The sequence below is a fragment of the Diceros bicornis genome, chromosome 13, assembly GCF_020826845.1.
Source record: "Diceros bicornis minor isolate mBicDic1 chromosome 13, mDicBic1.mat.cur, whole genome shotgun sequence".
Taxonomy (NCBI): domain Eukaryota; kingdom Metazoa; phylum Chordata; class Mammalia; order Perissodactyla; family Rhinocerotidae; genus Diceros; species Diceros bicornis.
The window spans coordinates 22,292,263-22,317,148 of record NC_080752.1 but is presented as its reverse complement, the minus strand read 5'-3'; the positions used below and the strand labels follow the sequence as shown (position 1 = coordinate 22,317,148).

The 24,886-nt window shown below is 65.3% G+C and overlaps 3 protein-coding genes across 6 annotated transcripts; 1 reads left to right on the top strand and 2 right to left on the bottom strand.

Annotated features, from left to right (window-relative positions):
* The first annotated feature begins 1,894 nt into the window (after nt 1–1,894).
* DVL1 (dishevelled segment polarity protein 1) lies at nt 1,895–14,611 on the top strand. Of its 4 annotated transcripts, none has more exons than XM_058552623.1 (16): nt 1,895–2,151; nt 7,699–7,768; nt 7,941–8,062; nt 8,338–8,441; nt 8,689–8,827; nt 9,500–9,593; nt 9,684–9,753; nt 9,971–10,110; nt 10,190–10,266; nt 10,344–10,411; nt 10,563–10,715; nt 11,394–11,525; nt 11,601–11,768; nt 11,846–12,052; nt 13,305–14,316; nt 14,448–14,611. In XM_058552623.1, exons 1-15 carry the CDS (start codon nt 1,982–1,984, stop codon nt 13,691–13,693), a joined length of 2,103 nt encoding a protein of 700 aa, XP_058408606.1. In that variant the 5' UTR covers nt 1,895–1,981; the 3' UTR covers nt 13,694–14,316; nt 14,448–14,611. The 4 variants fall into 4 exon arrangements, with proteins under 4 accessions (XP_058408606.1, XP_058408608.1, XP_058408610.1 ...); XM_058552624.1 differs by having other exon boundaries at nt 1,896–2,151; nt 10,563–10,640; XM_058552625.1 differs by lacking the exon at nt 10,563–10,715.
* Nucleotides 14,605–20,386, bottom strand: TAS1R3 (taste 1 receptor member 3). Its single transcript, XM_058552622.1, is given in 7 exon segments — nt 14,605–16,452; nt 16,744–16,864; nt 17,012–17,215; nt 17,358–17,534; nt 17,536–18,141; nt 18,230–18,530; nt 18,645–20,386. Coding segments are annotated over 7 exon segments (2,559 nt in total). The 5' UTR covers nt 18,830–20,386; the 3' UTR covers nt 14,605–15,487.
* A 105-nt stretch (nt 20,387–20,491) lies between these two features.
* CPTP (ceramide-1-phosphate transfer protein) lies at nt 20,492–24,654 on the bottom strand. The gene is made up of 3 exons (XM_058552628.1): nt 22,816–24,654; nt 22,477–22,611; nt 20,492–22,237 (listed from the first exon to the last, which is right to left on the bottom strand). The coding sequence occupies exons 2-3, from the start codon at nt 22,596–22,598 to the stop codon at nt 21,715–21,717; spliced, it is 645 nt and encodes a 214-aa protein (XP_058408611.1). The 5' UTR covers nt 22,599–22,611; nt 22,816–24,654; the 3' UTR covers nt 20,492–21,714.
* Between the last annotated feature and the right edge of the window lie 232 nt (nt 24,655–24,886).

Below are 24,886 nucleotides of genomic sequence, written 5' to 3'. Positions count from 1 at the left end.
AGCCCTCCTTGCAGGGCCCCAGCCGGACTACATCAGCATCAGCACTTGACTGTTCTCTGGTCTTTGGTTTACTGGTCTCTCTCCTACGACTTGGGCTGAGGGTCAGGTTGGAGAGGGAGGCTGGGGGAGAGGCTGGAGTGCAGCTGGGACGTCGGACCCCCTGCATCTGTGTGACCGTCAGCCATTTGTGTCTGGTGTAGGGGATGCTGGTCCCCTGGTGGGTTCTCAGGGCAGGGACTGTCTTCCTCCTTCCCTGGACACCCAGTGGAGAGCCACGGATTCTTCCTCTAAGGCCATCCTGCCTGGCTCCTCAGCTTACCTCTGGGGAAAGCGAGACCCAAGGGGAGAAGGCCCAGGCTTTGCTGAGTGGGTGCCAACCTCACAGAGCCCTGCCTGCCCTCCCCATCCGAGCCTAGGGGTATGGAGGTCAGGACCCCTGGCCTGGGTTGACCTGGGGGTGGTCCCCAGCCTGGGCTTAGGGACTTAGGTCCAAGCTCTGGCTCCTCCAGTCACTAATGGACTGATGGGGTCTTTTCCTGTGTTGGCCCACTGCCCACGGATGGTCAGGACCAAGCAGATGGCAGAGTCCTAGGCTCCAACCAGCTTCAAGGAGGGTCCTGGGTTCAGGTCACAGGGGCGTCAGATACTGCCCACTCCCATCACTCTAACGCCCCATCCTAGGGTCTCTCCTCTCTTCACTCTCGCCAGCGTGGGACTCTCTCTAGTGGCCTTGAGTGTTCCTCCAGGGGTGGAGGGAGAGAGAGCCGCTCCCCACAGCGGGAGCAGCATGTGACTGGACCCTTCACAGCCCGAGGGGCGCTGCTCCGAGTCTCCCTTGCCCCGCGGAAGACTCTAGGCTGGTTCAGTGGACAGCGGCCGGAATCCCTTCACCTGCTGCCAGAAGCACCGTGCCTGGGCACCTCTGTGCACACGTGTGTGCGCACAGCTGCTCGCGCTGACCCTCGCTGTCGTCTGGAGCTTCACACACACGTGCTCACACTTGCACTCCCGCGTCCACGCGAGCACTTGCCTTCACTTGGCTCGGAGTTTCTCGGAGCCTCAGTGGCACCCGGCAGAGGGCGCGCGAGCTTGGAGCTAGCGCGGGGGCGCAAAGCGACCGAGTATCCTCAGCTTCCCGCGGGGACCCCCGCAGCCCGCTGAAGTGACCAGGGCGCCTCCGGACTGTGAGCACCCACGGACCTACGAGCCCTCGCGAGGGGGCGGAGGACTGGAACCTGGCCGAGCGACTCTCCTGGGGGCTGCAGCCGATCCACAGGGCTCCCAGCGGGCGCGTGGCGTGGCCTGGGGCGGGGTCTCCCTTCTGACAGTTGGGGGCGCGACGTGCAGGTGGAGGGCGAAGCTTCCTGAGGGTCCCCACGCACCTCTTGCCCCGGGGTCGCGCCCCTGTCCGCCCACCGGCTGAGAGCCCAGGCCCAGCGCGTCTTGTGCGCGCCCCTGCGGCCCGGCCGGAGGGGTCCCGGCGGGGGGCGGGAGGCCGAGCGCGGGGTCCCGAGAGTGGGTCGGGGGGCGCGCGCGGGCGCGCCCCGCCCCCGCCCGCCCGCGCGTGCGCAGCCCCGCCCGCCGCGCGCCGCGGGGGCCCGGTGACGTCAGGCCCCGCCGCGCTCTCGGGCGCCCCCCGGCGGGCCGCGCGCTCAGCCCGGGGCCAGGCGGTCCCTTTAACTGCGCGGCCCGAGGGGGCGGCGGCGGCGGCGGCGGCGGCGGGGCGCACGGACGCGGCCCGGCCTCGCGCGCCCTCCCTGTCTGCGTCCCCGGCCGGAGCGGATGGGCGGCCGCGGGCCGCGGGGCAGCAGCCGGGGCGCCAGCGGAGCCGGGGCGGCGGGGCGGACAGGGCCGGGGCGGCCGGGCGGGGGCGCCGGGGGCCTGGTCGCGGCCGGGCCAGGAGCGGCTGGCGGGCGGGGCGCAGGCCGGCGGCGGGGAGGCGCCCGCGTCCGAGCCCCGGGCCGGGCCTGAGCACCGCGCCATGGCGGAGACCAAGATCATCTACCACATGGACGAGGAGGAGACGCCGTACCTGGTCAAGCTGCCCGTGGCGCCCGAGCGCGTCACGCTGGCCGACTTCAAGAACGTGCTCAGCAACCGGCCCGTGCACGCCTACAAATTCTTCTTCAAGTCCATGGACCAGGACTTCGGGTCAGTGGGCCGTGGGGCCTGTGCGCGGGCATGGGTCGGCACCTGTCTGCGCCCGGGCAGGGCCCTGGGGATCCTGGGTGCCTCCGCGCCCCGGTGTGGTGTGTTTCCCACCTGTCTGTGCCCTGAGCTGCCTGCCCAGGAGCCTGAGAGCTCTGGACGGTGGGCAGGGTAGCGTCCTGGCTTCTCCACCCACCCTGGGCCCAGTCTTGTGTGCCTGAGTGTATGTGAGCTGTGGGTCAAGGTCTGTTGCCCAGGCCAGGGCGACCCCGAAGTCCCACCGTGGCACCTGTCAGACTCAGGGTCCCGCTGCCCTCCTTCTGTGGCAAGCAGGTGCTCAAGGCTGGCCTGGAGGGCTTGTGATTAAGGGGGCCTGCGGTCAGAGGAGTGTCGGGGTGTCCAGGGGAAAGGGTGGGGGCAGGGTCCCCTAGGAAGCCTGGGGGAAATCTGTCTGCTGGGGTCTGCAGAGGTTTCCAGAGGCTCAAGATGGCCTATCCCTGGTCCCCTCCACCAGAGTGCTGAGGACAGGGCAGAGGTCAAGGGTCACTGGGGACTGTGAGACATCATTCCACCCACCCTTGCCCTGGGGTTGCTGGCCGTTGGGCCTGTGTCCCTGCTGAGCCTCACAGCACTGGAATTCTTGGGAACAGCCCAGTCCATCTGCTGGCTCAGGGCAGCCTCTGGTTCAGTGTCCCCGTGTCCAGCCTTAGTGGTGGCCATCTCGGCTGAGGGGACTTCCCACTTGCACTGGGCTGGACCTGTGGGACGGTGAGCAGGAGGCTGGCTGTCTGCTCGAGGCCTGACCCGGCACAGCCTCAGGTAACCTGAGTCCCTGGCTCAGCAATGCTGGGGGGGGATACCCAGAGGCCTTGTGGGCCAAGCAGGTGTGTCTGGCCACCCTCAGGCAGCCGCGTCCTTGTGTGTGGCTGCGTCTTGGGACTTTGACATTGAGGCGTTTCCTGGATTCTGTAGTTTGCACGGGCCCTGGGCAGCCCCAGGTCAGGTCAAGCTAGGGCCATTCTGCAGCTCTCAGGGGGACCTGAGAGTCTCTTGGGCCCCACCACCACCAGGGAGAGGCATAGAGAGGAGGATGTGTCCTTGGCAGCCTCAGAAGGCTGGATGTCCCCAGCCCTGCCTGGCTGGCCTTCCTGCTGGCTCAGCTTAGGAGCCGCCATGGGGCCAGGCTTCTCGGGTGGGTATTGTAGTCTGGTCTGGCCGCGTCGCCTGCCCTCGCTGGGTGGTCTCAGTCTCAACTCCTCTGTCTTCACGCTGCTTTGGCTGTGAGCATCGGGTATGTGAAAGGGTGTTTTTGTTTTTAACTTAGTTTATTATATTAACAAAAATTACCAAAGTCACACATGCTCTCTGTCACAAACTCAAGCCAGCAGGGCATATGTGGCAAGGCATCTGCCTGGCCCCACAGGTTGCTGCCCTCCAACCATGCTGTGGGTGCGTCCTGAGGGGCCTGCCACCCGCTCCTGTGTCTGATGGCCACTGCGGGCTGCCCATGAGCTGCAGAAACCCCCACCCCACGTGCACTCCCAGCAGAAGCCGGGCTTTTTGGGGGATTTGTAGGATCCATGCGTGCCTTGGCCTAGGAGGTGAGTGGGCAGGCAAATCTGGGTGTTGAAGCAGGAGTAGGAGTTCCTTAGGTTGTCTGGGCAGGCTTGGGAATGGCTGAGATGGGGGAGGGAACAGGACTGGGCAGAGGGCAGCTTCAGAGGCTGAGGCTGGGCCGGGAAAGGGGGATGGATTGAGGTGACGCTGGAAGGTGCAGTGGGCAGACAGAACAGGGAGGCTCACCTTACTTCCTCCCTGGACCTCTGGGCTGGTGGCCTGGTGGCCTCAGGGTCCTGGGAGAGGACCCAGCTGTCTCATTTCTCCCTCCCCTGAGACCTATGTGGAGAGATCCAAGCTCTATTTATTGTATAGAATCATTTATTCAGTGGAATAAATTCCTTCTCGAAGGGGCTGATCAGTCACTCAACGTTAGTGTGAACGTGAGCTTGAGGCTCACCCTGGCTACTGAGGGATGTAGCTGGAAGTTGGGGGAAGGGAGAGCAGGTCCTGGCAGGGCGGAGGCAGTGGTCTCCCCCATGAGAGGGGTGGCCTCAGCTTGGGGGCCTCCTGCCCCAACCCCCCATCCCACTGTGGGCTGGGCCCTGAGTTCCCCGAGCCTCTGTTTCTGGCCACAGCTGGCGCCAGAGTAACAGAAGGGGGAGTCTGAGGTGTGGCTGTGGCCCACAGGCGTCTTTGGCTGAATGTAGGGGTTCCTACCTTCACCTCCCACTTTTCCCCATATGGGTCACGGCTGTTCTGACCCAGCAAAGCAGGGGAGGTCTCTGGGCCTGTGGTGGTTTGGTGGGAGCAGTGTGGGAGGGCCTGGCCCGGCCTCTGGGCTGTGAGGCAGAGGTTGAGGGGGTTTGGCCTGCAGTCTCCTCACTGCCAGGACCACCTCGTTGCTTCCAGGCCTGGCTGGACTTGGCGCTAAGCTTGTCTGCCTGGTGGTGGCCCCAGGCTGCCCATCTCTGGGCCAGGAGCTCCGGTCTCTGGGGCCACCTGCCTGTGGGCCCTGGGTGGCGTGGTGTGGGGGCTGCGGGGCAGGGGTGGGCACTTGGCCTGGCCTCAACTGCCTGGGTGAGCTCCCGCTCTGCCCTCCGCAGGTGCCATCTGGGGCCAGTGCCCCTGCCGTGTTGGGAGAGTCCAGACAGGCCACGCCCTGGAGCTTGTGGCACAACCTGGAGGACGGGGACCCCCCTCACCCTGGAGTCTGCGGAGCCTGAGCCTAGGGGGGTGGGGGGGGCTCAGTACCGCCTATGGACGCGCTGGGCGAGGAGTGGCCAGCTCTGGGGTCAGGAGGCAGTGAGGTGACGGGTGAAGGCTCAGTGGGAGCTGAGGACCCCTGACTTGTGGGGGCACGCAGGGGGCTCTGAGGGCTCGGGGACAGCTCTTCCTCCCCTGTCGTGCGCCAGCTCACTCTGCCAACTTCCTGCTCCATGGCGAGAGAACGGGTGGGGGGATCCTGTGCCTCTGGGGACATAGTTGGAGCCATTGCACTGGGAAGGGCTGGCCTGTGGCATGCTGTGGCGGGTCCTCCTTGGCCCGTGGCTGTGCTCGCTCTAAGGGCCCTGCTCTGAGCAGATTCCTCGTCTGGGCGAGTCCGCGGGGGCGGCGGGCGGAGCTGGGCAGCCACAAGTTCGAGGTTAACCCGGATCTTGCTAGGAATTCTGAGGTTGGGGGCACGATGCCAACGGGGGTGCCCCCAAGGCCGGTGGAAACTGCTCCTGAGGTCTGATCTCCCACCCAGCGAGGCCTGACCCAGGAGGGGGCCCCTAGGGTTGTTTGGAGGCGTTTCCATGCTTGGCAGAGGCTTCTCCCCCACCCCGACTTTGTCCCTACCCTGGGGCTCCTGGGAGATTGTGCTGACCGCCGGTGGACAGCACCACACCTCGAGGAGAGCACCCATGCCCTTTGTCCTGGGAGCTTTGGCACCTGCCCCTTCCCTCCCTGCTGTCCTGGCCAGGCTGCGCTGGGGCCTGTGGTGCTCCCCGGTGCCCCGACCCCCAGGTGGAAGGCAGGCTGCTCTGTCGTGCAGGTTGGAGAACTTGGGTTCCTCAAGCTGGGGAGGGCCAGGGAAGCAGGGCCTCTGAGCCCAAGGAGGGACGTCCATGCAGGGTGAGGGATACAGAGGCCTTGGGCAGCCCTGGGTGGTGGGTCATCGAGGCCCTGGCTGGGTGGGTAGTGGGGGCTCTGGGTGCTCCCAGGCCCCCTTGCCTGGGGCATCTGCCTTTGGGAGAGCCAGGTGGGCCCTGCAGTGTGGGGCCGCGGGTGCTCTTCTGCCTCCCCATGGGTGAGTCAGAAAGGGCTGGGGCTTGGGTGTGGCGGAGGAGGCTGTTGGCCAGGCTACCTGGGCTGTGAGGTGGGAACCACCAGGTCCTTCCCTGGTCTCTGTTGCTGCAGCCACTCAGAGATGGTGCTCTCAGTCTGCTGGGCCCCTGGGAGGGCTTGCTGCAGCCCTGTCTCTTGGCTGCAGCTGGCAGAGCCCCAGGTGTCTCTGGACCACCCCAGGTCTTCCTGTGGTGACAACCTCTCATGTGGCCTCCTTACCCAAGTCCTGGGCCAAGTCATAGCCTCCCCTGGAAGCTCAGCTCTGCAGGGCTGTGGTGCATGAATAGGGGCAGCAGACATGGGTCTGCTCCTCGCTGGAAAGAGGGGGGTCCTGAGAAATGACCCTTTCTGCCCTTTGGGAGCGTCCACCTCATTGGTGCGTGTATGGCTGGCCCTGGGAGGTGTCTGGGGGGCCGTCACAGGACCCGGGCTGGGTGCCCCCTCCCTCCCAGGCTGGCCCTGTCTTCTCTCTCCACTCTGCCCCCAGGTCTGGGGTCCCCTCCTGGTGGATGGCGTGGACCGGGGCCTTGCTCTCTGGGTGGGAGTGTGGGGTGCTAGCTCTGTGGAGGGCCTCCTGCCATGTGCTGCTGCCCGGGACTGGCCGAATCAAGGCATCCGGGCCCAGCAGGCCATGAGGCTGCTTCTTGCCTGGTCTGTCGGCTCCCGTTTCTCCACTGGGCCCAAGGCCTGGGCGTGGAAATCACGCTGTGCTAGGCAGGGCTGAGCTCCAGGAGGCGGGCTGTCGGGGCTGCTCCTGCTGCAGTGCCCGCCCTGCTCCCTGGGCCTCCAGGAGGCCAGGGTGTGGGGTGTGTCTGGGCCACAGCCACTGCCTGCCCTGCCCCACTGCCTCTCCCCTGTGAGCCATGCTGGCTGCTGCTCTCCTCACCTCTTTGAGCCTGACACCTAGACCCCCCATCTCAGGCTCATCATTGCCTTGGCTCTCTGTGTCCTGCCTTCCCTACCGCCCAAGCCCACCTGACTGGGGGCAGCATGAAGACACAGGCCAGGGGACTGGTTTCTGGGCAGTGGGTATGGCCCATGGAGCTCGCTGAACTTGGGGGGCTAAGACTTCTCAGTAGGCCCAGCTGGCTTTGTGCCCTTCCAGGTCTTGAGTTGGGCTGGTGCTGCAAGTGGGGATCTGCTTGTCTCCCTGGCTGAGCAGACGGCCCTGGACGGTGGTGGCCTGCCATCGGAGTGTGTGTGTGTGTGTGTGTGTGTGTGTGTGTGTGTGTGTGTGTGGGTCTGCATGCCGTGCCGTCTTGACCTACCTGTGTCTGTGGGGGTCTGACCGCCCTCACATCTGTGCTGAGGCCTGCTGTGGACAAGGCCCTGTTTTGGGCCCAGGGGGATGCAGAGAGTGAGCCAGACAGAGCCCCGCCCTCACAGACCCACACTCCGTGGGGCACACAGACAAGTAGATGTTATAGAATGCTACAGGCAGTGACCCCCCCAGTGGCGGAGGGTCAGGGGTCTGGACCCCCTTGGACCTGGCTCCTGGGAAGGGTCCCCAGGAAGAGAATGTGCTGGGCAGGGGCATCCACACAGACTGATGTCTGGGCATGTGACACGTGCCCTGGGCAAGGGTGGGGAGTCTTACCTCCAGAGCCCACTGGTGGTAGCTGGCCCCGGTTCGGGTGGTCTCATGGCCGTGTCTGCCCACAGGGTGGTGAAGGAGGAGATTTCTGATGATAACGCCAAGCTGCCCTGCTTCAATGGCCGCGTGGTCTCCTGGGTGAGTCTGTGGGACGTTGGCAGAGGGTGCTCAGCCAGAGTGGGGGTGGCCCCTGTGTTGCAAGATGGGAGCTGGGCGTGGGCGAGCGGGTGTGGGGTGGGAAGAGGCTGGTCACCTGTGCCTGGGCACCCTGCTGGGCGGGGCCTCCCTGAGCCCTCATTCTCCTTCACAGCTGGTGCTGGCCGAGGGCGCACACTCAGACGCAGGGTCTCAGGGCACTGACGGTCACGCAGACCTGCCCCCACCTCTTGAGCGGACAGGCGGCATCGGGGACTCCCGGCCCCCCTCCTTCCAGTAAGGACCCTGGGGGGCGCTGAGCCTGGTAGTCCCAAGGGGCCTGCTGCCTGCCAGGCCTGTGGTGGGGAGGAGGGGCAGCTGAGCAGGGACCCACGGTCAGTAGGAGCTGGTCAGCAGAGGAGGGGCAGGCAGAGAGGCCCAGACCTGGTGGCTGGCTGGGCAAGGGCCCCTGCCAGATTCAGGGTCCCACCAGGTGAGGGGAGGCGAGGAGCCAATGGCATCTGAGGCGTTGGTGGCCCGCCTGCCCCAGCCCACCCCGCTCTTTGGCACAGCCCAAATGTGGCCAGCAGCCGTGACGGGATGGACAACGAGACCAGCACAGAGTCCATGGTCAGCCACCGGCGGGAGCGACTCCGACGCCGGAACCGCGAGGAGGGTAACAACCCCAGACCTCCCTGGGCCCCCATGGCGCACCCCAGGTCCCTGCCGACCCCTGGTTACTGCCCCCCACCAGTGGGGTCCTGGGTAGAGGTCCCAGGACCAACTGCCTGGGACCCCAGTGTCCCCTCAGCACCCCCATAGTGACCCTGCCAGCTCCCAGGTCAACAATGCTCGAGGCCACACAGGCTGCCGTGACCTCCAGGGGATCCCACGGCCAGCTCCCCTCCCTGCTGTCCCCACAGCTGCTCGGACCAATGGGCACCCGAGGGGGGACCGGCGGCGGGACCTGGGGCTGCCCCCTGACAGCACATCTACCATGCTGAGCAGCGAACTCGAGTCCAGCAGCTTCATTGACTCGGACGAGGACGACAACACAAGCCGGTGTGCAGGCGTGTGTGTGTGTGTGTGTGTGTATAGGAGTGTGCATGTGTGTGCGTGCACACGAGCACGTGTGTATGTGCATGTGTGGGTGTCACAGGTGTGTGTGTGCATGTGTGTACGTTTGTGTGAGCATGGGGTGTGTGTGTGTATGGGTGTGTGCACGTATAGATGTGTGCACGGGTCTGTGTGTGCACAGGTGTGGGCATGTGGGCGCATGGGTGTGCATGCATAGGTGGGTGCCCACATGTGCATGCACAGGTGTGTGCACGTAGACGTGTGTCCATGTGTGTGCATGTGTGTGCGCGTGTGTCTGGCCAAGTGCACTTTGTGCACACGAGAGTGTGCATGTGCAGGTGGCCGTGCTGGCTTACTTGGTGTTCGTATCTCCATGTTTGCCAGGGCATAGCGATCCACGTAGGTGTGGGGTTTGTGTGTGTCATGTGTGCACGGTGGCGGTGTGTCCAACCAGGAGCTGAGCCTTCTGAGCAAACCTCACCCAGGCCCTGTGTCTCCTGGTTTCGGCCTGGCCAGACCCTGCCACCTCCTGTCCCACCCCGGCTCCTCCTCCTCAGTGTCCTCAATGGTGTGAAGGGGGTGGGGGCACCCTGTTCTCTGCCCCTCCTCAGCCCTGCAGCCCCGCGCACAGCCCCTCACCTGCCTGCCCCCCCCCAGGCTGAGCAGCTCCACGGAGCAGAGCACCTCCTCCCGGCTTATCCGGAAGCACAAGCGCCGGCGGCGGAAGCAGCGCATGCGGCAGACGGACCGTGTAGGTGGTGGCTGGGCACCGGGAGGGGTCTGTCCTTCGCCCATAGCCCCTGTTCACAGCCCTTTCCCCACCTCCTGGTGCCCTCCGCAGGCCTCGTCCTTCAGCAGCATCACGGACTCCACCATGTCCCTGAACATCATCACTGTCACGCTCAACATGGGTGAGGCCTTGCAGGGGCCACTTGGCAGGGCAGGGGGTGGCCCTGGGCGGGGGTCCCTGGGTGGGGGCTCCCTGGTTGTGGGGTCCCTGGGTGGGGGCTCCCTGGGTGCGGGGGGATCCCTATGCGTGGAGTCCCTGGGCAGGGGTCCCTGGGTTTGGGGTCCTTGGGCACAGGGTCCCTGGGTAGGGCGCCTACTCACACCCCCCACCCCCTGCAGAGAGGCACCATTTCCTGGGCATCAGCATCGTGGGCCAGAGCAATGACCGGGGCGACGGAGGCATCTACATCGGTTCCATCATGAAAGGTGGGGCCGTGGCTGCCGATGGCCGCATCGAGCCGGGTGACATGCTGCTGCAGGTGCGGGGCTGCAGGGAGCTACCGGGGGGCCCAGAGGTCAGCACCCCCACCCCACTGCACTGAACCCCTCACTCCCCAGGTGAACGACGTCAACTTTGAGAACATGAGCAACGACGATGCTGTGCGCGTGCTGCGGGAGATCGTGTCCCAGACGGGGTGAGGCGCAGGGGACACTGGACGGGGGTGGGGCACGGGGGGCCTCACCTGTGTGACCGCCACGCCCCGCCCCGCAGACCTATCAGCCTCACGGTGGCCAAGTGCTGGGACCCGACCCCTCGGAGCTACTTCACCATCCCGAGAGGTGAGTGAGCCCGCGGGGCTGGCGGGGCTGGGGTGGGGGCGCCAGCCCAGCCTGAAGGGTCTCTCTCCTTTGTGCCCCTGTGCTCTGCTTCTCCCCCACTGTCTATCCGTCCATTCATCTGTCCGTCTGCTGCCACACGGTGGCCACCCAGCTGACCCGGTTCGGCCCATCGACCCAGCCGCCTGGCTGTCCCACACGGCGGCACTGACTGGAGCCCTGCCCCGCTACGGTACGAGCCCCTGCTCCAGCGCCGTCACGCGCACCAGCTCCTCCTCACTAACCAGCTCTGTGCCCGGCGCTGCACGTAAGTGGCAGCTCACGAGATCAGGGAACTGAGGCACTGGGGCGAGGGGCCCAGCAGAGGCGCCCGCCAGCGCAGTCCCACCCGCCGGCCGTCCCAGCCTCTGGCGTTGTGCCAGGCCCACTCGGACAGACGTGGTGCTGACATGCGTGTGCACTCTCACGCACATGTTCCTCCCAGCTCACTGTCTGTGCGGCGAGAATGAAAGATGCCTGGAGGGCCCGGGCCAACCCCAGGGTCCCTGCCTGGCGGTCTGCCTCTGCAGGGGTGGGGCGAGGTGGGTGTGTGCACGTAGCCCCTGCTTTCCTGCCGCTAACACAACTAACAGCCCCAAGCTGGTGAAGGAGGGCAGTGCAAGAGGCCTGATCCCCCGTGGGGTCTGGTCCAAGGGTGGGGCAGCCTCGCCCTGGTTTGGGCCCAAGATCCTGATGAAGCATATGCAGGGATAGGAAACGATGGTCCAATTCCCCAACGCCAGCCCCCCCACCCCCACCCCTGAGATGTCTGTCAAGTGGTGTGGGCGGGCCCCGCAGTCGCTCAGCCTCAGGGCTGTGCTCCCCGCTGCACACTGCCCAGAGCCCGGCCTCTGAGAGGGGGTGCGGCAGGCAGGGCCTGGGGTCCTTCCCAAGCCCTCCCCCTGCCCGTCAGCGCTTGGGGCTGAGGAGGGGCCGTGCCTTTCAGAGCTGGAGGAGGCGCCGCTGACGGTGAAGAGTGACATGGGCGCCGTCGTCCGGGTCATGCAGCTGCCCGACTCGGGCCTGGAGATCCGTGACCGCATGTGGCTCAAGATCACCATCGCCAACGCCGTCATCGGTGAGTGGGCGCTCCTCGGGGTGGGGCGGGGCGGTGTGTCCCGGCCCCGCGCTGACACCTGGTGCTGCTGGCCAGGGGCGGACGTGGTGGACTGGCTGTATGCGCACGTGGAGGGCTTCAAGGAGCGGCGGGAGGCGCGCAGGTATGCGAGCAGCATGCTGAAGCGCGGCTTCCTGCGGCACACCGTGAACAAGGTCACCTTCTCTGAGCAGTGCTACTACGTCTTCGGGGACCTGTGTAGCAGTAAGTGGGGGGCTGCGGGGCGGGGGTCCTCAGAGGGCCCACCCACTCCGCCCTCACCCACCCTCCCCTCCTGCCAGACCTCGCAGCCCTGAACCTCAACAGCGGCTCCAGCGGGGCCTCGGATCAGGACACGCTGGCCCCGCTGCCCCACCCGGCTGCCCCCTGGCCCCTGGGTCAGAGCTACCCCTATCAGTACCCAGGGCCCCCGCCCTGCTTCCCGCCCGCGTACCAGGACCCCAGCTTCAGCTACGGCAGTGGCAGTGCTGGGAGTCAGCAGAGTGAAGGTGAGAGCCCACCGGGCGCCGGGCCCCTGCATCCCCGCCGCCTGGCTCCAGTGTGCCCGCCCCCCGCCTTGTGCGCTCCTGCCTGCTCTGTGCTGAGGCCCGGGGTGGGGTCCTTCTGGAAGGGGTGAGTGTTGAGGGGATGGAGAAGGACCCTGGAGGCTTTGGTGGTTGTGGGGTGGGGGGCGATGTTCCATTTGTGGCTGAGGCAAGAGGCCAGGAGATGGTGTGGGAGAGGGCGGCGTGATGGGTGTGAGGGTGTGGGGGTGTGTGGCAGAGGGGCCCCAGGACACAGTGGGGGACAGACACCTCCCTCTGGCACCTATAGCCCGGCAGGGAGACAGAAGTGGACAGTTCCACAGACAACCGTGTTCTCACGCTGGGATGTGAGGGGGAAGATCGGGGGGTGTCCCTGAGGAGGGGACTTGTTGGAACAGTGGCCCGAGGCTGCATGGGGGTCTGTGTGGCCAGTGAGCGCTGCCTGTATGGTCTGGGGAGAGATCAGGTGGCCAGCCCAGTGACCCAGAAAGGGACGGAAGAGACAGGAGAATGGGCTGGAGGGCAGCAGTGCCCGAGAGGAAGCTGCGTTGGGCGCCTGAGACCCTGGGCAGGCCCCACTGGTGGCAGCATGCCCTGGTAGGCGAGTGTGGTGCTCAGGCTGGGCCTGGTGTGTAACTCATGCTATCCCTTGCTTTGTGCTGAGCAAGCCTTAGACTGAAGGACTAGCGGAATGGACCCTTGGGGCCGGTAAGCCAGGGTCCTTCCCAGCGTCCCTCTCAGCATGTCCCCAGCCAGCCAGCGTCCTCAGGTTCCCAGCGCTTCCTGGGAACCCAGGACAGGGGCTGAGCTGAGTAGCTGGCCAGGGCCCCGGGGTGGGATGGAAGGTGGGTCTTTGGCTGGGGAGCCCAGGATGGCGGACGGGAGCGCTGGGCACACAGGCCTGTCACTGTGCCTCGGTTTCTCAGCTGCAAGACCAGGCCCTCGGTTCAGGCATTGGGGTGAGGTGTGGGGGCATCAAGCTGGCCCCGGAACATCGCTGCCTGTCTGCTACTGCCCCTGCCTCACCTGCTGCAGCTGCTCCTGCTTCTCTGGGCAGGGCTGGCCCTGCCCTCATGTCTGCATGGCTGTCCCCCTTCCAGCCCCACCCCAGCTCAGGGCCGCCAGGTTCTGGCCCTGGTTGCTCTGGCAATGGCCAGTTGTCCTGGAAGAGGCAGGGCCTGGCACTGACCATCTTCTTCCCCCTTCTCAACTTCAGGAAGCAAAAGCAGTGGGTCCACCCGGAGCGCCGGCGGGAGCAGCCGGCGGGCACTGGGCCGTGAGAAGGAGCGCCGGGCGGCTGGAGCCGGGGGCAGCGGCAGCGAGTCGGACCACACAGCGCCAAGTGGGGCGGGTGGCAGTGGCTGGCGGGAGCGTCCGGCTAGCCAGCTCAGCCGTGGCAGCAGCCCACGCAGCCAGGCCTCAGCCGCTGCCCCGGGGCTCCCCCCACTGTACCCCCTGACGAAGGCCTACTCGGTGGTGGGCGGGCCACCTGGGGGGCCGCCCGTTCGGGAGCTGGCTGCTGTTCCCCCAGAGCTGACGGGCAGCCGCCAGTCTTTCCAGAAGGCCATGGGGAACCCCTGTGAGTTCTTTGTCGACATCATGTGACCGAGGAGAGAGTGCCTTCAGCCGGCCCTGCAGGAGGGCGCTGCACCTGGAGCTTGTGTGGGCTTGCCTTAGTGGTGGCCGTCCTGGGTCAGGCCAGCCAGTGCTTCCACTTGCACAAGAGGCCATGCCGTGGGGTCCGGGCCTGGAGAGCGTGGGAGCAGGCTGGAGGGGAGGGGCTGAGGGCAGCCCATCCACTCCCAGTTGGAGCAGCTTGTGTCCATGTAGACCCTAGTGGGGAGCCTCCATCGCCCTGTGCTCAGGCAGGTCTGACCTGCCCCCCTTGACGTGCGCCTCAGGGACCCCTACTTGCCCACAGAGCTGTGCACAGAGCTGAGAGGTGGCTGCTGGGCCTGGGGCCCCTCCCCACCCAGTTCACAGGCCCTGCCCATCTTGCCCAGGCTAGGGGGCCCTCTTCAGGGTGGAATCAGAGCCCCCAGGCTCCTCGGTGGCTGCCCAGGGTAGGATCTAATTTATTTATTTATTGCCTGCCTCTGTGCTCTGGGGGAGGTGGCAGCCAAGTCAGCCGACCCCCCACCTGGCTGGAGCAGAGTTTGCATGTCCCCCCACGCTGGGTCTCAGAGCAAATGCAGGGACACAGGTCGTGTCTGAAAGTGTTGGGGAGGGTCGGTGAAGGGGAGATGGGAGAGGGGGAACATGACCCTGAGGGGTGAGGGGCAGGGATGCACACAGCTGCTACAGGGGCAGGGCCTGGGGGAGAGGGGGCAGCCAGCCCGCCCTTCCTCGCTGTCCTTAGGTGACTGCCCACCCGCGCACGCCACTTCCTTCTCGGCATCTCTGGCCTGCACACATCTGCGCTGTAGATCCTGTATCGAGTCGGAACATCTGTTCGGATAGTTAATAGAGCTGCTTCTGTGTAAATGCTATTTTAAACACTAAAAAGCATTTAATTTTATGGGACTGAGGTGTGGTTTGTGTCCTTTCTCTCTCTCCAGCTGGGCTGCCTTAGGAGACTGGGGCGTGGGGGCTGGTCCAGCCTCCCCAGGGCCTGGCCAAGAGCTGATTTAGGACAGGTGGTCTCCTCGGGGGTCCCAGCTCAGCCACAAGGCTCTGTCCCGGTGCTGGCTGCTAGCAGGGTCCTGCTGGGCTGTCTTCTGTCTGTGGTGCTGGCTCCCGGCTCCAGGGGTCCTGGTGGCTGGCACTGGCCTTGGTGCTGACCACCCCCCCCACACCCCGCCCCGCGCCGGCCTGGGCTCTGTCCACGGTGCTGGTGGCAGGCTGACCCCATTCTACCCACCTGGCAGGGCCAGGGAGCGAGAAGGAAGCTGGGTGCTGGTCTCCGCCTGAGCAAGCGTCTGTCCTGCGCTGGAGGCCACGGTCAGGCACACACCCTACAGAGGGATCAGGGCAGCCCACCCACTAGCGTTCCATTTCTGTGACACTTAGAGGGGGTACTGGGTGGTGGCTCCAGGCTCAGCCAAGTGACGCCCAGCTCGGCTTTCAGGGGGCTGTCTGAGCTTTCAGCACGGGCTGCGGGGGCCTGAGGAACCCTCCATGGGCCTCTTTCCAGAACAGTGGGGCTGGGTCACCTGGGCAGGCCTTGGCCAGGGCTTGGCTGGGATGGGGATAGAGCCTGACTCTCTGGGGTCCCAGGTGGTGAGACCCACGGGGCTGAGGCCCCTCATGCACTGTCAGCAGTCAGCCTGGGGCCAGAATCTAGAGCTGGGGGGTCTCAGCAGAGTCGGGGCACAGTTTGCCGGTTCCTGCATGGGGACTTGGTTTGGGGGCATCTCAACTAGGTCTGGTTTCATGGGGGTAAGGTCACCTGGTCAGGAATCACTTGTTTTTGCCCTGAGTCTCCTCCCCACCCCTACTGCCATCCTGTCCTGTGGCATTGCCCGGACCCCCTCCCAGGAAGAACTCGGGGGTGTTGAGCTCCGGCCGCCACAGCAGCAGGTAGCACTTGGGCAGGTGGAAGGTGGCCAGGATGCCCAGGGCGCAGAGGAGGATGGCGCCCATCTGCACAGCGGGCTGGTAGGCCACGTGCACGTTGGCAAAGAGGGGCACAAAGGAGATCCACGTGATGAAGTAGGCCAGCGTGGCAAAGGTGAGGCCACGAGCGCCGTTGTAGCGGCCGGGCTGGCTCTGCACCAGGAAGGTGCCCAGGAAGCAGAGGAAGGCCAGCGTGGCATTGGTGGTGTGCACCAGGCCGAAGCTGACCCAGGAGTGCACACGGCAGTGCACCAGTGCCTCTGTGGGCAGCACCCGCCAGTCTGTCATCACCTCCGGTGGGAAGGCCACCAGGTACCAGGTGCACAGTGCTGCTTCCGCCAGCATGGCGAGCAGCACCGCCAGCCAGGCCCAGGGCCCCCGAAGGCGGCCATGCAGCCAATCCGCCCAGCTTATTGGCAGCTCTGCCCTCACAAAGATCTCGGCCGCCTGCAGGAAGAGGGTGCTCAGGCAGCCGGTGAGTGGGAGGTGGAGCAGCAGCTGCTGAGCCAGGCAGCTGGTGGGGCTGGGCCAGCCGGGGTACAGGAGGACGCTGAGGCAGACAAGGCTCAGGCAGGCCAGGCCAAAGCAGGCCCGTGGCCCCCCCGAGGCCCAAACCAGCGGGCTGTCCCTGTGCTGGATGAAGAGCCCCAGGGCTGCCAGTGCCAGGCCCAGAGCCAGGCCCAGCAGCATGAGCAGCACCAGCACGGCCGGCTCCCCCCATGCCAGGAACTTGGGCCTGCGGGGGAAACAGCGCGTGCTCCTGTCTGGGGACCACTGGTCCTGGTCACACAGGGTGCAGAGGAGGTCATCTGTGGTGTGGGAGGAGAGAGCAGGCACTGAGGTGCAGGGGCTTCCCTCTGGCCTCGCCCCCACCACCGCCTTTGGCCGCGGAGTCAGCTTCAGAGCTGGGACACACTGGGATCGCCTCCAGGCCATGTGTTCCCGGCCCTGCGGGTCCTCTCTCCCACTCCTGCCTCAGCTTGTGCAGGCCCGCCGGGAAGCTGGCTCACTGGGAAGGTGGCTCACTGGGAAGGTGGCTCACTGGGAAGGTGGCTCACCTGGGCCCGCTGGAAAGCTGGCTCACTGGGAAGGTGGCTCACCTGGGTTGCGCCGGTAGCTGCCCGCCTTGCAGTCCACACAGTCGTAGCAGCAGGAGTGGAAGCCTTTCACGCGGCGCACCTGGCCCTCTTTGCACTGCCGTGAGCACTGGGACACAGGCTCCTGGTACGGGGGCCTCAGGGCTTAGGCGGCTGAGTACACCTGCCTGAGACCTGGGGACGGCCCCCCGCTACCTCCCTTGTGGGGCCAGAGCTCTCTCTTGGCTTTGGAGGAGCTGCTGTGTGGCTGGGGATACAGCTGGGCACTCACCTTGTTTTCCGGCGTGTGCCAGCGTATCCGGGAGTGCTGGAGCTGCAGGCGGCCACTGAAGGTGCCCACGGTGAGCAATGTGGGCATCAGGTCCTGCCACACCCACAGCTTCACGTTATAATCCATGTCTACATTCCCCCTGGCGTCAAACCGCAGCACTGTGCCACGTACTCGGAAGGTCATGTTGTACATGTTCTCCAGGAGCTGGCAGGTGGGTTGGAGCAGATGGGACAGGCTGGGCCAGAAGCCGCCTCCAGCCCAGAGCCCCCCACTGCCATCCTTCTCCTTGGGGGTTCCCAGTGGCCCAGGGCATGTGCAGGGGCCGGCACAGCTCCCATGCCCTCACCTGCCAGGGCCGCACAGGCTCCCGTGTGGGGCAGCCAGAGGCGTTACAGAGCAGCGTGTTGTGGAGGGCCTGGGCCACGCCATACACGGCTGCATAAGCAGCAAAGGTCCGGTGGTGCGGCAGCAGGGTGGACACATTCTTCAGTGTGATGTGGTCGCACTGGGGGCAGCGCGGGCCCCACCACACGCCCCCCCAGGGGCGGCTGCTCAGCGTTCAGCGAGGCGCAGAAGGCAGGGTCAGCAGCCAGGGCCAGGCGAGTCTGCACGTATGATGAGAAGTCGGGCATCAGGGCGCCCCGATGCAGGAAGCCAAGCACGGTGCCCACCTGGGCCATGCCGGGCAGCATCATGACCAGTTCTGAGGTTATCCAGGCCTCGCTGGCCACCCACACCTTGGGCGAGAGCCCGCAGCGGATGCTGAGGCTGAAGAAGGTGTGGGCGGCGAGGGCGGAGGAGAACAGCACCACCACCTGCACGTGGCTCTGGTTCACCTGCTGGAGCAGGCTCTGCAGGGAGCCCAGCTTCCGGCTGTCGGCGCCAAGCAGCGGCACCAGGCCCTCGTGCGCGATGCAGATGCCCCGCGCAGTGGCCAGGCCAGAGAAGAGGCTCAGACCCTGCCGGCCGTACTCGTCATCGCTGCCCATGGCAGCCACCCAGTTCCAGCGGAATTCCTGCAGCAGCTCCACCATGGCTGCCGCCTGCACGCGGTCGCTGGGCACTGTGCGGAAGAAGGACGGGAACTCCTCCCGGTTGCTCAGCCGTTCCGTGGTGGCGCCATAGCTGACCTGCAGTGGCCGGGAGGGGCCTTCTGACACAGGGCCCCCATGGGCAGGGTGGTGGGGGTGGGGAACACAAGGAGAGGTGGGAGCACACCTGAGGCATGAGAAAGAAGCTGAAGAACTTGCCGGTGACAAGGGCGAGCTCGGACGAGTGGGGCCCGATGACGGCCACCACGCGGGGCTGGTACTGTGCGTAGTCACAGTAGGCGGCGATGCTGCGGCTGCCCGCCTTGGCCATGAACAGGAGGCTGGGCTTCATGGCGACCACGGGCTCTGTGCACGAGTCGAAGAAGTCGTAGCCCAGGTGCAGCCCGGGAAGCAGGGTGGACCCGTTGTTGATCTCCTCCACAGCCATCTGCACAGCCAGCGCCCAGAGCAGGCCGACGGACGAGAACCTGGGGCCACGCAGGGCTGCAGGTGGCCGGCACCTCATCCTCACTTGGGAGCACCCCAGACCTGAGCCACCCGCAGCCTGGCCACCCCCTGTCCCCCACCCCTGGGCTCTCTACCTGGTGCACATGGTGGTGTTGGGCTGTGTCCTGTTGGTGAGACTGGCACCCTCAGCCAAGCCCACGGGGAAGAGCCCGCCCAGCACGTAGTCCCCCGGCATCTGGAACTGCTGGGTCAGGCACAACGGGGCCCCCGCCCGGAGGCCCAGGAGAGCCATGAGGCCCAGGAGAGCCAGGCCTGACATGGCAGGTGGCAGCTTCTGGCAGGGATGGCAAGTGGGTGATTTGGGCAGGCCCCAGATAAAGTGAGTTGGGGCGGGGGCGGGGCAGGATTTGTTTAGCAAAACCCTTGCCGGTCCTCACCTGCCAGCCTGGGGGTCCCTTCGGGGGGGCCATCCTCCCTCTCCTGGGCCCTGCAGGTTTGCACGTCAGACGCTCTTATCCTGATGACACCACCAGGCTCTCTGGCCAAGAGTGACCTGGACAGCTAGGCTCTAAGCAGCCAGACCATGACCCATTAGCTGCCTGTGCCCAAACCCTCAGCACCCACCCCATTCCTGGAGGAGAGGGACACCCAGAACTTCTCTGCCAGAGGGTCCTGGGATATCTAGCTGCCTGTGGGAGGGGTTGGAGGTGCCAGTGCCCCAGTGTGTAGGCACACAAACACCTTCTCTCTCCAACCCTGGAGAAGCACTGTCAGCAGCTGGGGACGTCGCAGGGCTGGCTCCATCTGCAAGCCCAAGGGGCAGCCTGAAGGGAAGTGTCCCACAGCCCTGCAGACCAGCCAGGAGGCCAGTGGACAGTCGGCCAGCGTGGCCTCCACCCTGTGGCTGGGGTCAGGGCTATGGCCTCTCAGCCTGCATGGGAACAGTGCACCTTGAGGGTCTGGGCCATTCCTCCCCTGGGGTCTGAGGCCTGGAAGCTTCAGGAGCCCTGTGGCCGGCTGTGCCCACACCAACCCTGAGCACTCAATATGGCAGGTGCCTCCTCCTGGGGACAGGGCTCACAGCTGGGCCTGCAGAAAGGCACATGCAAATGAGAGGAGAGGCTGTAACCAAATGGGCTGCTGCAGCTGGGTCAGCACCAGGTGTACAGGGGCCCCGATGGGCGGGGCGGCAGTTCACACTTAGCCTCTGGGTGCCTGGGGACCAGCTTCCTGTAGCCTGGGTCTGCCGGCCTCTGACACTAGGCTTGGGGGTAGAGGTGCAGATCAGGCCCCATGCACCCGGAGGAGCTGGGGAGGCTAGCAACAGCCCAGGGGTGGGGGCTCTGGGCCTACAGAAGGTGTCATAGGGACCTGGCCCTTGCCTGACCCCACTGCCCCGTGGGGGGGCCCATGCTGCACAGCACACTCAGGATACGCACATGCATAGGCATAGCACACACGCAGTGCACTGCACCTTTACATCTGCAGGCATGCACGCACACACATGTGCAGCCCTTGCTCTCTGGCCCGTGTGGACCCCAGGCTCTTCTCCCAGGCCAGTCCCTCATAGTCATCAGCCTTTGCTGGCACCACAGAGGGCTCTTGTCCCTGCTGGGTGTGGGCACAACTGGGCAGGGTGCAGTGGCAGACCCTGGAGGTGGCCTGGCGTTGGACACTATTTGGGTCTGACATTGGGTGGAGTGCTTGAGAGGACCTGACGTGTTCTCTTTCTGCCTGGGCCCCTGTCCTGGCCCAGAGCAGCCCCTCCACTGGCCGCAGCCGGGCAGGTCTCTTCTCCCCACAGGGTGTCCGTGTGCGGCTCGCCTCAGATCTGTCCTCTCAACACAGCCCTGTGGGTGGAGCCATGTCTGTTCTCTCACCTGTAAACGGGGGTCACAGTACGGACCTCGGCAGGGGTCGGGAGCACCAAGCTAAAGCCAGCACAGGGCAGGCAGGCAGGCGCCTCTGCCCCACGCTGGCTTGGGTGTGCCTCACGCCCCGTGGTTGGCACTACCCTGCGAGCCTTGGTAGGCAGATGCCCGGCACACCCAGTCTGCGTCCTGAAGCACAGCCCCTGGCTCTGTACTTGTGATTTATTTACGCTGGAAAAGCCATCGCCAGTGGTACAGGTCCCAAGGGTCCCTGAAAGCTTGCACTCAAGCACAACTGCTGCCCGGTGGGCACTGTCTCCGTGGCACCCAAGGTCCTGGGCTCAGAGTGAAGAGCCAAAGGTAGAGGCCAGCCCCTGAATGCTGAGTGATGGCCGGGCTGGGTGTGGCTGTCCACCAGCCTCTCAGCTAGGCAAAAGAGTCCAGGCCCCCTCCCTGTGCCATGTCATCCTGGGTCTCCTGAGCTCTGTGGGGAGGGGGCAGGAAGGGGAACACAGTACCTAGCTGGACGCTGGGAGGGGGAGAGGTCGGCATTGGCCCAGTGGAGTCATGGGCTCCCGGGGGCTTCGGGCCTATGCGGTGCAGACTCACAGGCAGATGCCTGGAGGAGCTCGGGGCCACAGCGTGGCTGCAGAGGACAGCTGACGTGTGTAGAGGGCTACAAAGGCAGGGAGGCCTTGACTCAGGGCCTCAGCTCCCACTGTCACTGCCGAGGACACATGTGCCCCTAGTAACAAGTAGGTGAGGGGTAGGGAGGGAGCCTGCAGTGCCAACTGCTGCCCAGGGATTCTCTCCCTGCCCTGGGGACAGCCAGCCTGGTGTGGAGGGGCCTGAGGCAGCCCACCTAGGCACAGACACCACATCCCGGGCCTGGGAAGGACATGCACCAGCGTCGTCGGCTGGCGACCAGGACAGAGTCTGTGTACTCCAGGGACCTGTGACCTCACCCCATCTCACAGACTTGACTCACAGGTGGGGGCAGCTTCTCTGGCCTTTGCACACACACTGATCCTGCTCTCTGCACTTCACGCACCAGGTGAGGCCTGTTAGACACTCATGTCACCTGGCAGAGGGTAAAGCTAAGATGCCATTGGGCAGAGCAAGAGGACGGGCGTGGAGCAGACGGCCAGCGCCTGCCTCCTCTGACCAGAACAGGCCACACTTGGTCCGTGGCTCCCAACAGGCTTGGCTCGTGCGGACAGTGGTCTTCCCGTTCTTGGGGCACCCAGAAAGGTCCGTGGTGGGACTCACGGGCCCTGGTTGCCCCAGCCCAGCTCTGGAGGAGGGGAAGCCTGCCCTGCTGGGCCCGCCGGCCCTAGGGCAGGTCCAGCAGAGCGTGCTCGGCGTAGAGCTTCTGGCAGATGTTGTAGACATGCTCAATGAAGGGCAGGGCCTCCCCTAGCATCTCCACAGCCTGCTCGGGGGACCCCACGTTCATGGCCTCCAGGAAGACCTTGCGTGTGGGAAGCGTGCAGAAAGCCACAGTGACAGCCCGGCGGATGATCCAGGGGTGGTAGGCAGCCAGCGAGGCATTGTAGGAGTCAGTGCAGAGCGTGGCAGTGCGCGCGTCCTCGGGGCTGGTGCGCAGACCTTCCAGGAAGAGCTGCAGCCAGCGCAGGGCGCGGTGCAGCCGGAGCACCGTCCGGCAGCCTGAGTCGGCGTGGTGCGAGCGCCGCTCCAGGTCCACCAGCTGGTTGCCCACCTCATAGGCCACCATGGACTGCAGGCTTCTGTAGTGCTCCCGCTGGGGGCTGCTGCACAGGCGCTCCATGATCTGCAGCTTCGTCACCACGTCCTTGGAGACAAACGAGAAGATGGTGCCCAGACTGTTCAGGAACCTGCAAGAAGGGAAGCAGGAGCTTAGCCTGGGGTGCAGGGAAGACCACCTCCTGCCTCCTGGGGCACATGTCCACCTGGAGGCAGAGGCAGCAAGTGAGAACAGCTGACCGGCCCTGGGCAGGCAGGAGCCTGGTGCATCCACGTGCCGTGCAGACTGCAGGTCTCGCACATGGGAAGTGTGGCCAGGAAAGCCCCGCCTTTGGGCTGGCCCTGCAGGGCAGTGGCCCCTTGCACGCACCTGACCAGCCCCCTCCAGCCTGCGAGGTAGTGGTCCAGCAGCACCTCTTCCTTCTCGTCGAGACACTGCTTGAAACTCACCAAGACAACTTTCAGATTGAAGTCCGACTCCAAGTCGTCCATTTTTCAATACGAACTGAAACACAAGGGGAGCCAGGATGAGGGGCTTTCTCACTGAGTCATCTCACTCCTCAGATTGTTATCTTGAGGGTGGAAGCAGGTCCGGTGGAAAGAACCAGCTGGGATCCTCTTGCTCCCCACAGGAAGCCCCATCCCCAGGTCAGCCCCTCCTCCCCAGGAGCTCATCTTCCTTGGGCCACACGGTCTCAGACACACCAACCTGACTCCACAGACCCTTTGCCCGGAACACGTGCCTAGACAGCTTAGCAAGGCCTCTCCTTGTCAGGCAGGCTTTGCCACACCACTCTGTTGCATCTTGCTTGTAGCATCCCAACTCACGGTTTCTTGCTTATTTGTTTATCGTTTGTCTCTCTCACTAGAGTGTGTCTGTTTTTACTAGCTGGAACATATTTGCTTGGTCCCTGCCTAGAGCCAGGCCCTCTTCCAGGTACTCAGGTGCACCATGAGTGAGACAAACAGCCCTGTCTTGTCAGGGTGACATTCTAGTGTGGTGGGTGTGAGACAATAACAAAGACAGGAAATTCCAGCAGGGTAGGTAACAGAAGGTAAACACAATGGAAAAAAAGACAGTGGAGTGAGGTGGGAGGGCCGGGGAGGGTGGTGGGGCGGGCCACACCATTCCTTGCTCACTGCTGCATCCTGAAAGCCAGAGCAGAGGCTGCAAGGTCAGCATTTGCTGGATGGATGGACAGACACCAGTCTTTTCACTCTTACTGAAACCGTACATGTCCCACACAGAAGGGCGGATGGACCAAAGATCTTTCCACACTCTGAAAACATCCACAAGGTCCTCCCTTAGCCCCAGAGAACCTTCCGGAAGTGCCACAGGCTAGAGTCCTGCTCTGAATTCTGCTCACATTCATACACTCACTCCACAAACATCCAAGCGCTGTGTTCAGTGGGTGCCATTGGGCACCCCAGCCCCTGCCTCCCTGAGCTCCCAGGGCCAGCACGCGACGGGCCCAGGGGACCTGGCGTCCAGGATGAGCTCTCACCCCACTGGGCCCGGGTGCTCCTGTGCCCTTGGTGCCTGGAGCCCTGTGGGACACCTGGCAAGGGAGGGAGGCCGCCCAAGCTGTGACGAGAGCCCCAGCCAAGAGCAGGACACCTGGTACCTGGGCAGCTTCTGCCTTCTGCTCTGCGGGTAGGTCACTCGCCATCCTGACACCTGGTCCTTCATCTCTGGGGAAAATGGGCCAGCACACCCTGTCCTGCCCACCGCTCAGGCTGCTGGGAGTGTCTGGTGGGGCCTGGCAGGTGCTGAGGCCCTGCAGGCCCCACAGGCTGGGCTGCATGTCTGGCATCAGGCGGAGACCCCAGAGCAAGCTCACCCTGTCTTCAGGTACGTGAGTCGGCTGTGCCCGGCCTCAGGAAGATGGTGCTATGGACACTTCTGGCACACCCCTCCCCTTGCTCTGGGCCTCGGTTCTGCGTCCACCAAGCAGATGGTCTCTGAGGCCCTCAGGGCTACCTTCCTAGCCGCCAGACATCCTGTGGGCTTGGAGTTCCTGCGCAGAGCCAGCAGCCAACAGGGGCTGCCAGGGGCCTTTCAGAGCTTGGAAACAACAGGAAGGGCAGTGACCATGCGGCTGGGCACTGGCAGCTGGCCAGCTCTGGGAAGGTGAGGATGCAGGGCACCGCCGAGCCTCTCCCAGGGGCTAATTCACGGCCCCAAGGTCAGGGCTCGGCGCGAGGGTGGCCTGAGCATCCGAACCCTGTGCTGCCAGCAGACTGGACACCCCCAAGAGAAGGGGACACCCACCCCGGCACCCCAGAATTAGGGGGTGGGAACGGAGCCCTGCCCAGGAAGTCCTTCAAGTCTCTTCCGGGAAGGGGGCTCCAAGCGGCACCGGGCAGGTCCCCGGTCCTGAGCGGGTCCTGCTCCAGCTGGAGGCCCGGGGACCGGGCAGGGGCCCGGGGTCCGGGTCAGCGCGGGAGCCAGGTCCTCGGCCGCCCCCTCCCGCCCCGGGGTCCCGCGCCTAGCTCCTCGGACATGCCCAGGCCCGCCCAGCCGGTTCGGTTGAGCTCGGTTCCCCCGCCGCCGCCGCCGCTCACGTGCGCCGCCGCCCACGTCCGCCGCCGCCGCCGCCGCCGCTCACGTCCGCCGCCGCCGCCGCCGCCGCTCACGTCCGCCGCCGCCGCCGCCGCCGCTCACGTCCGCCGCCGCCGCCGCCAGGGAACCCAGCGCCCCGCCCCCGGCCTCCGCGCCGCCTCCCGGGATTGGTTGCCGGCCGCCCAATCAGGAGGCCCGGAGCGCGGGCCCGTGTTTC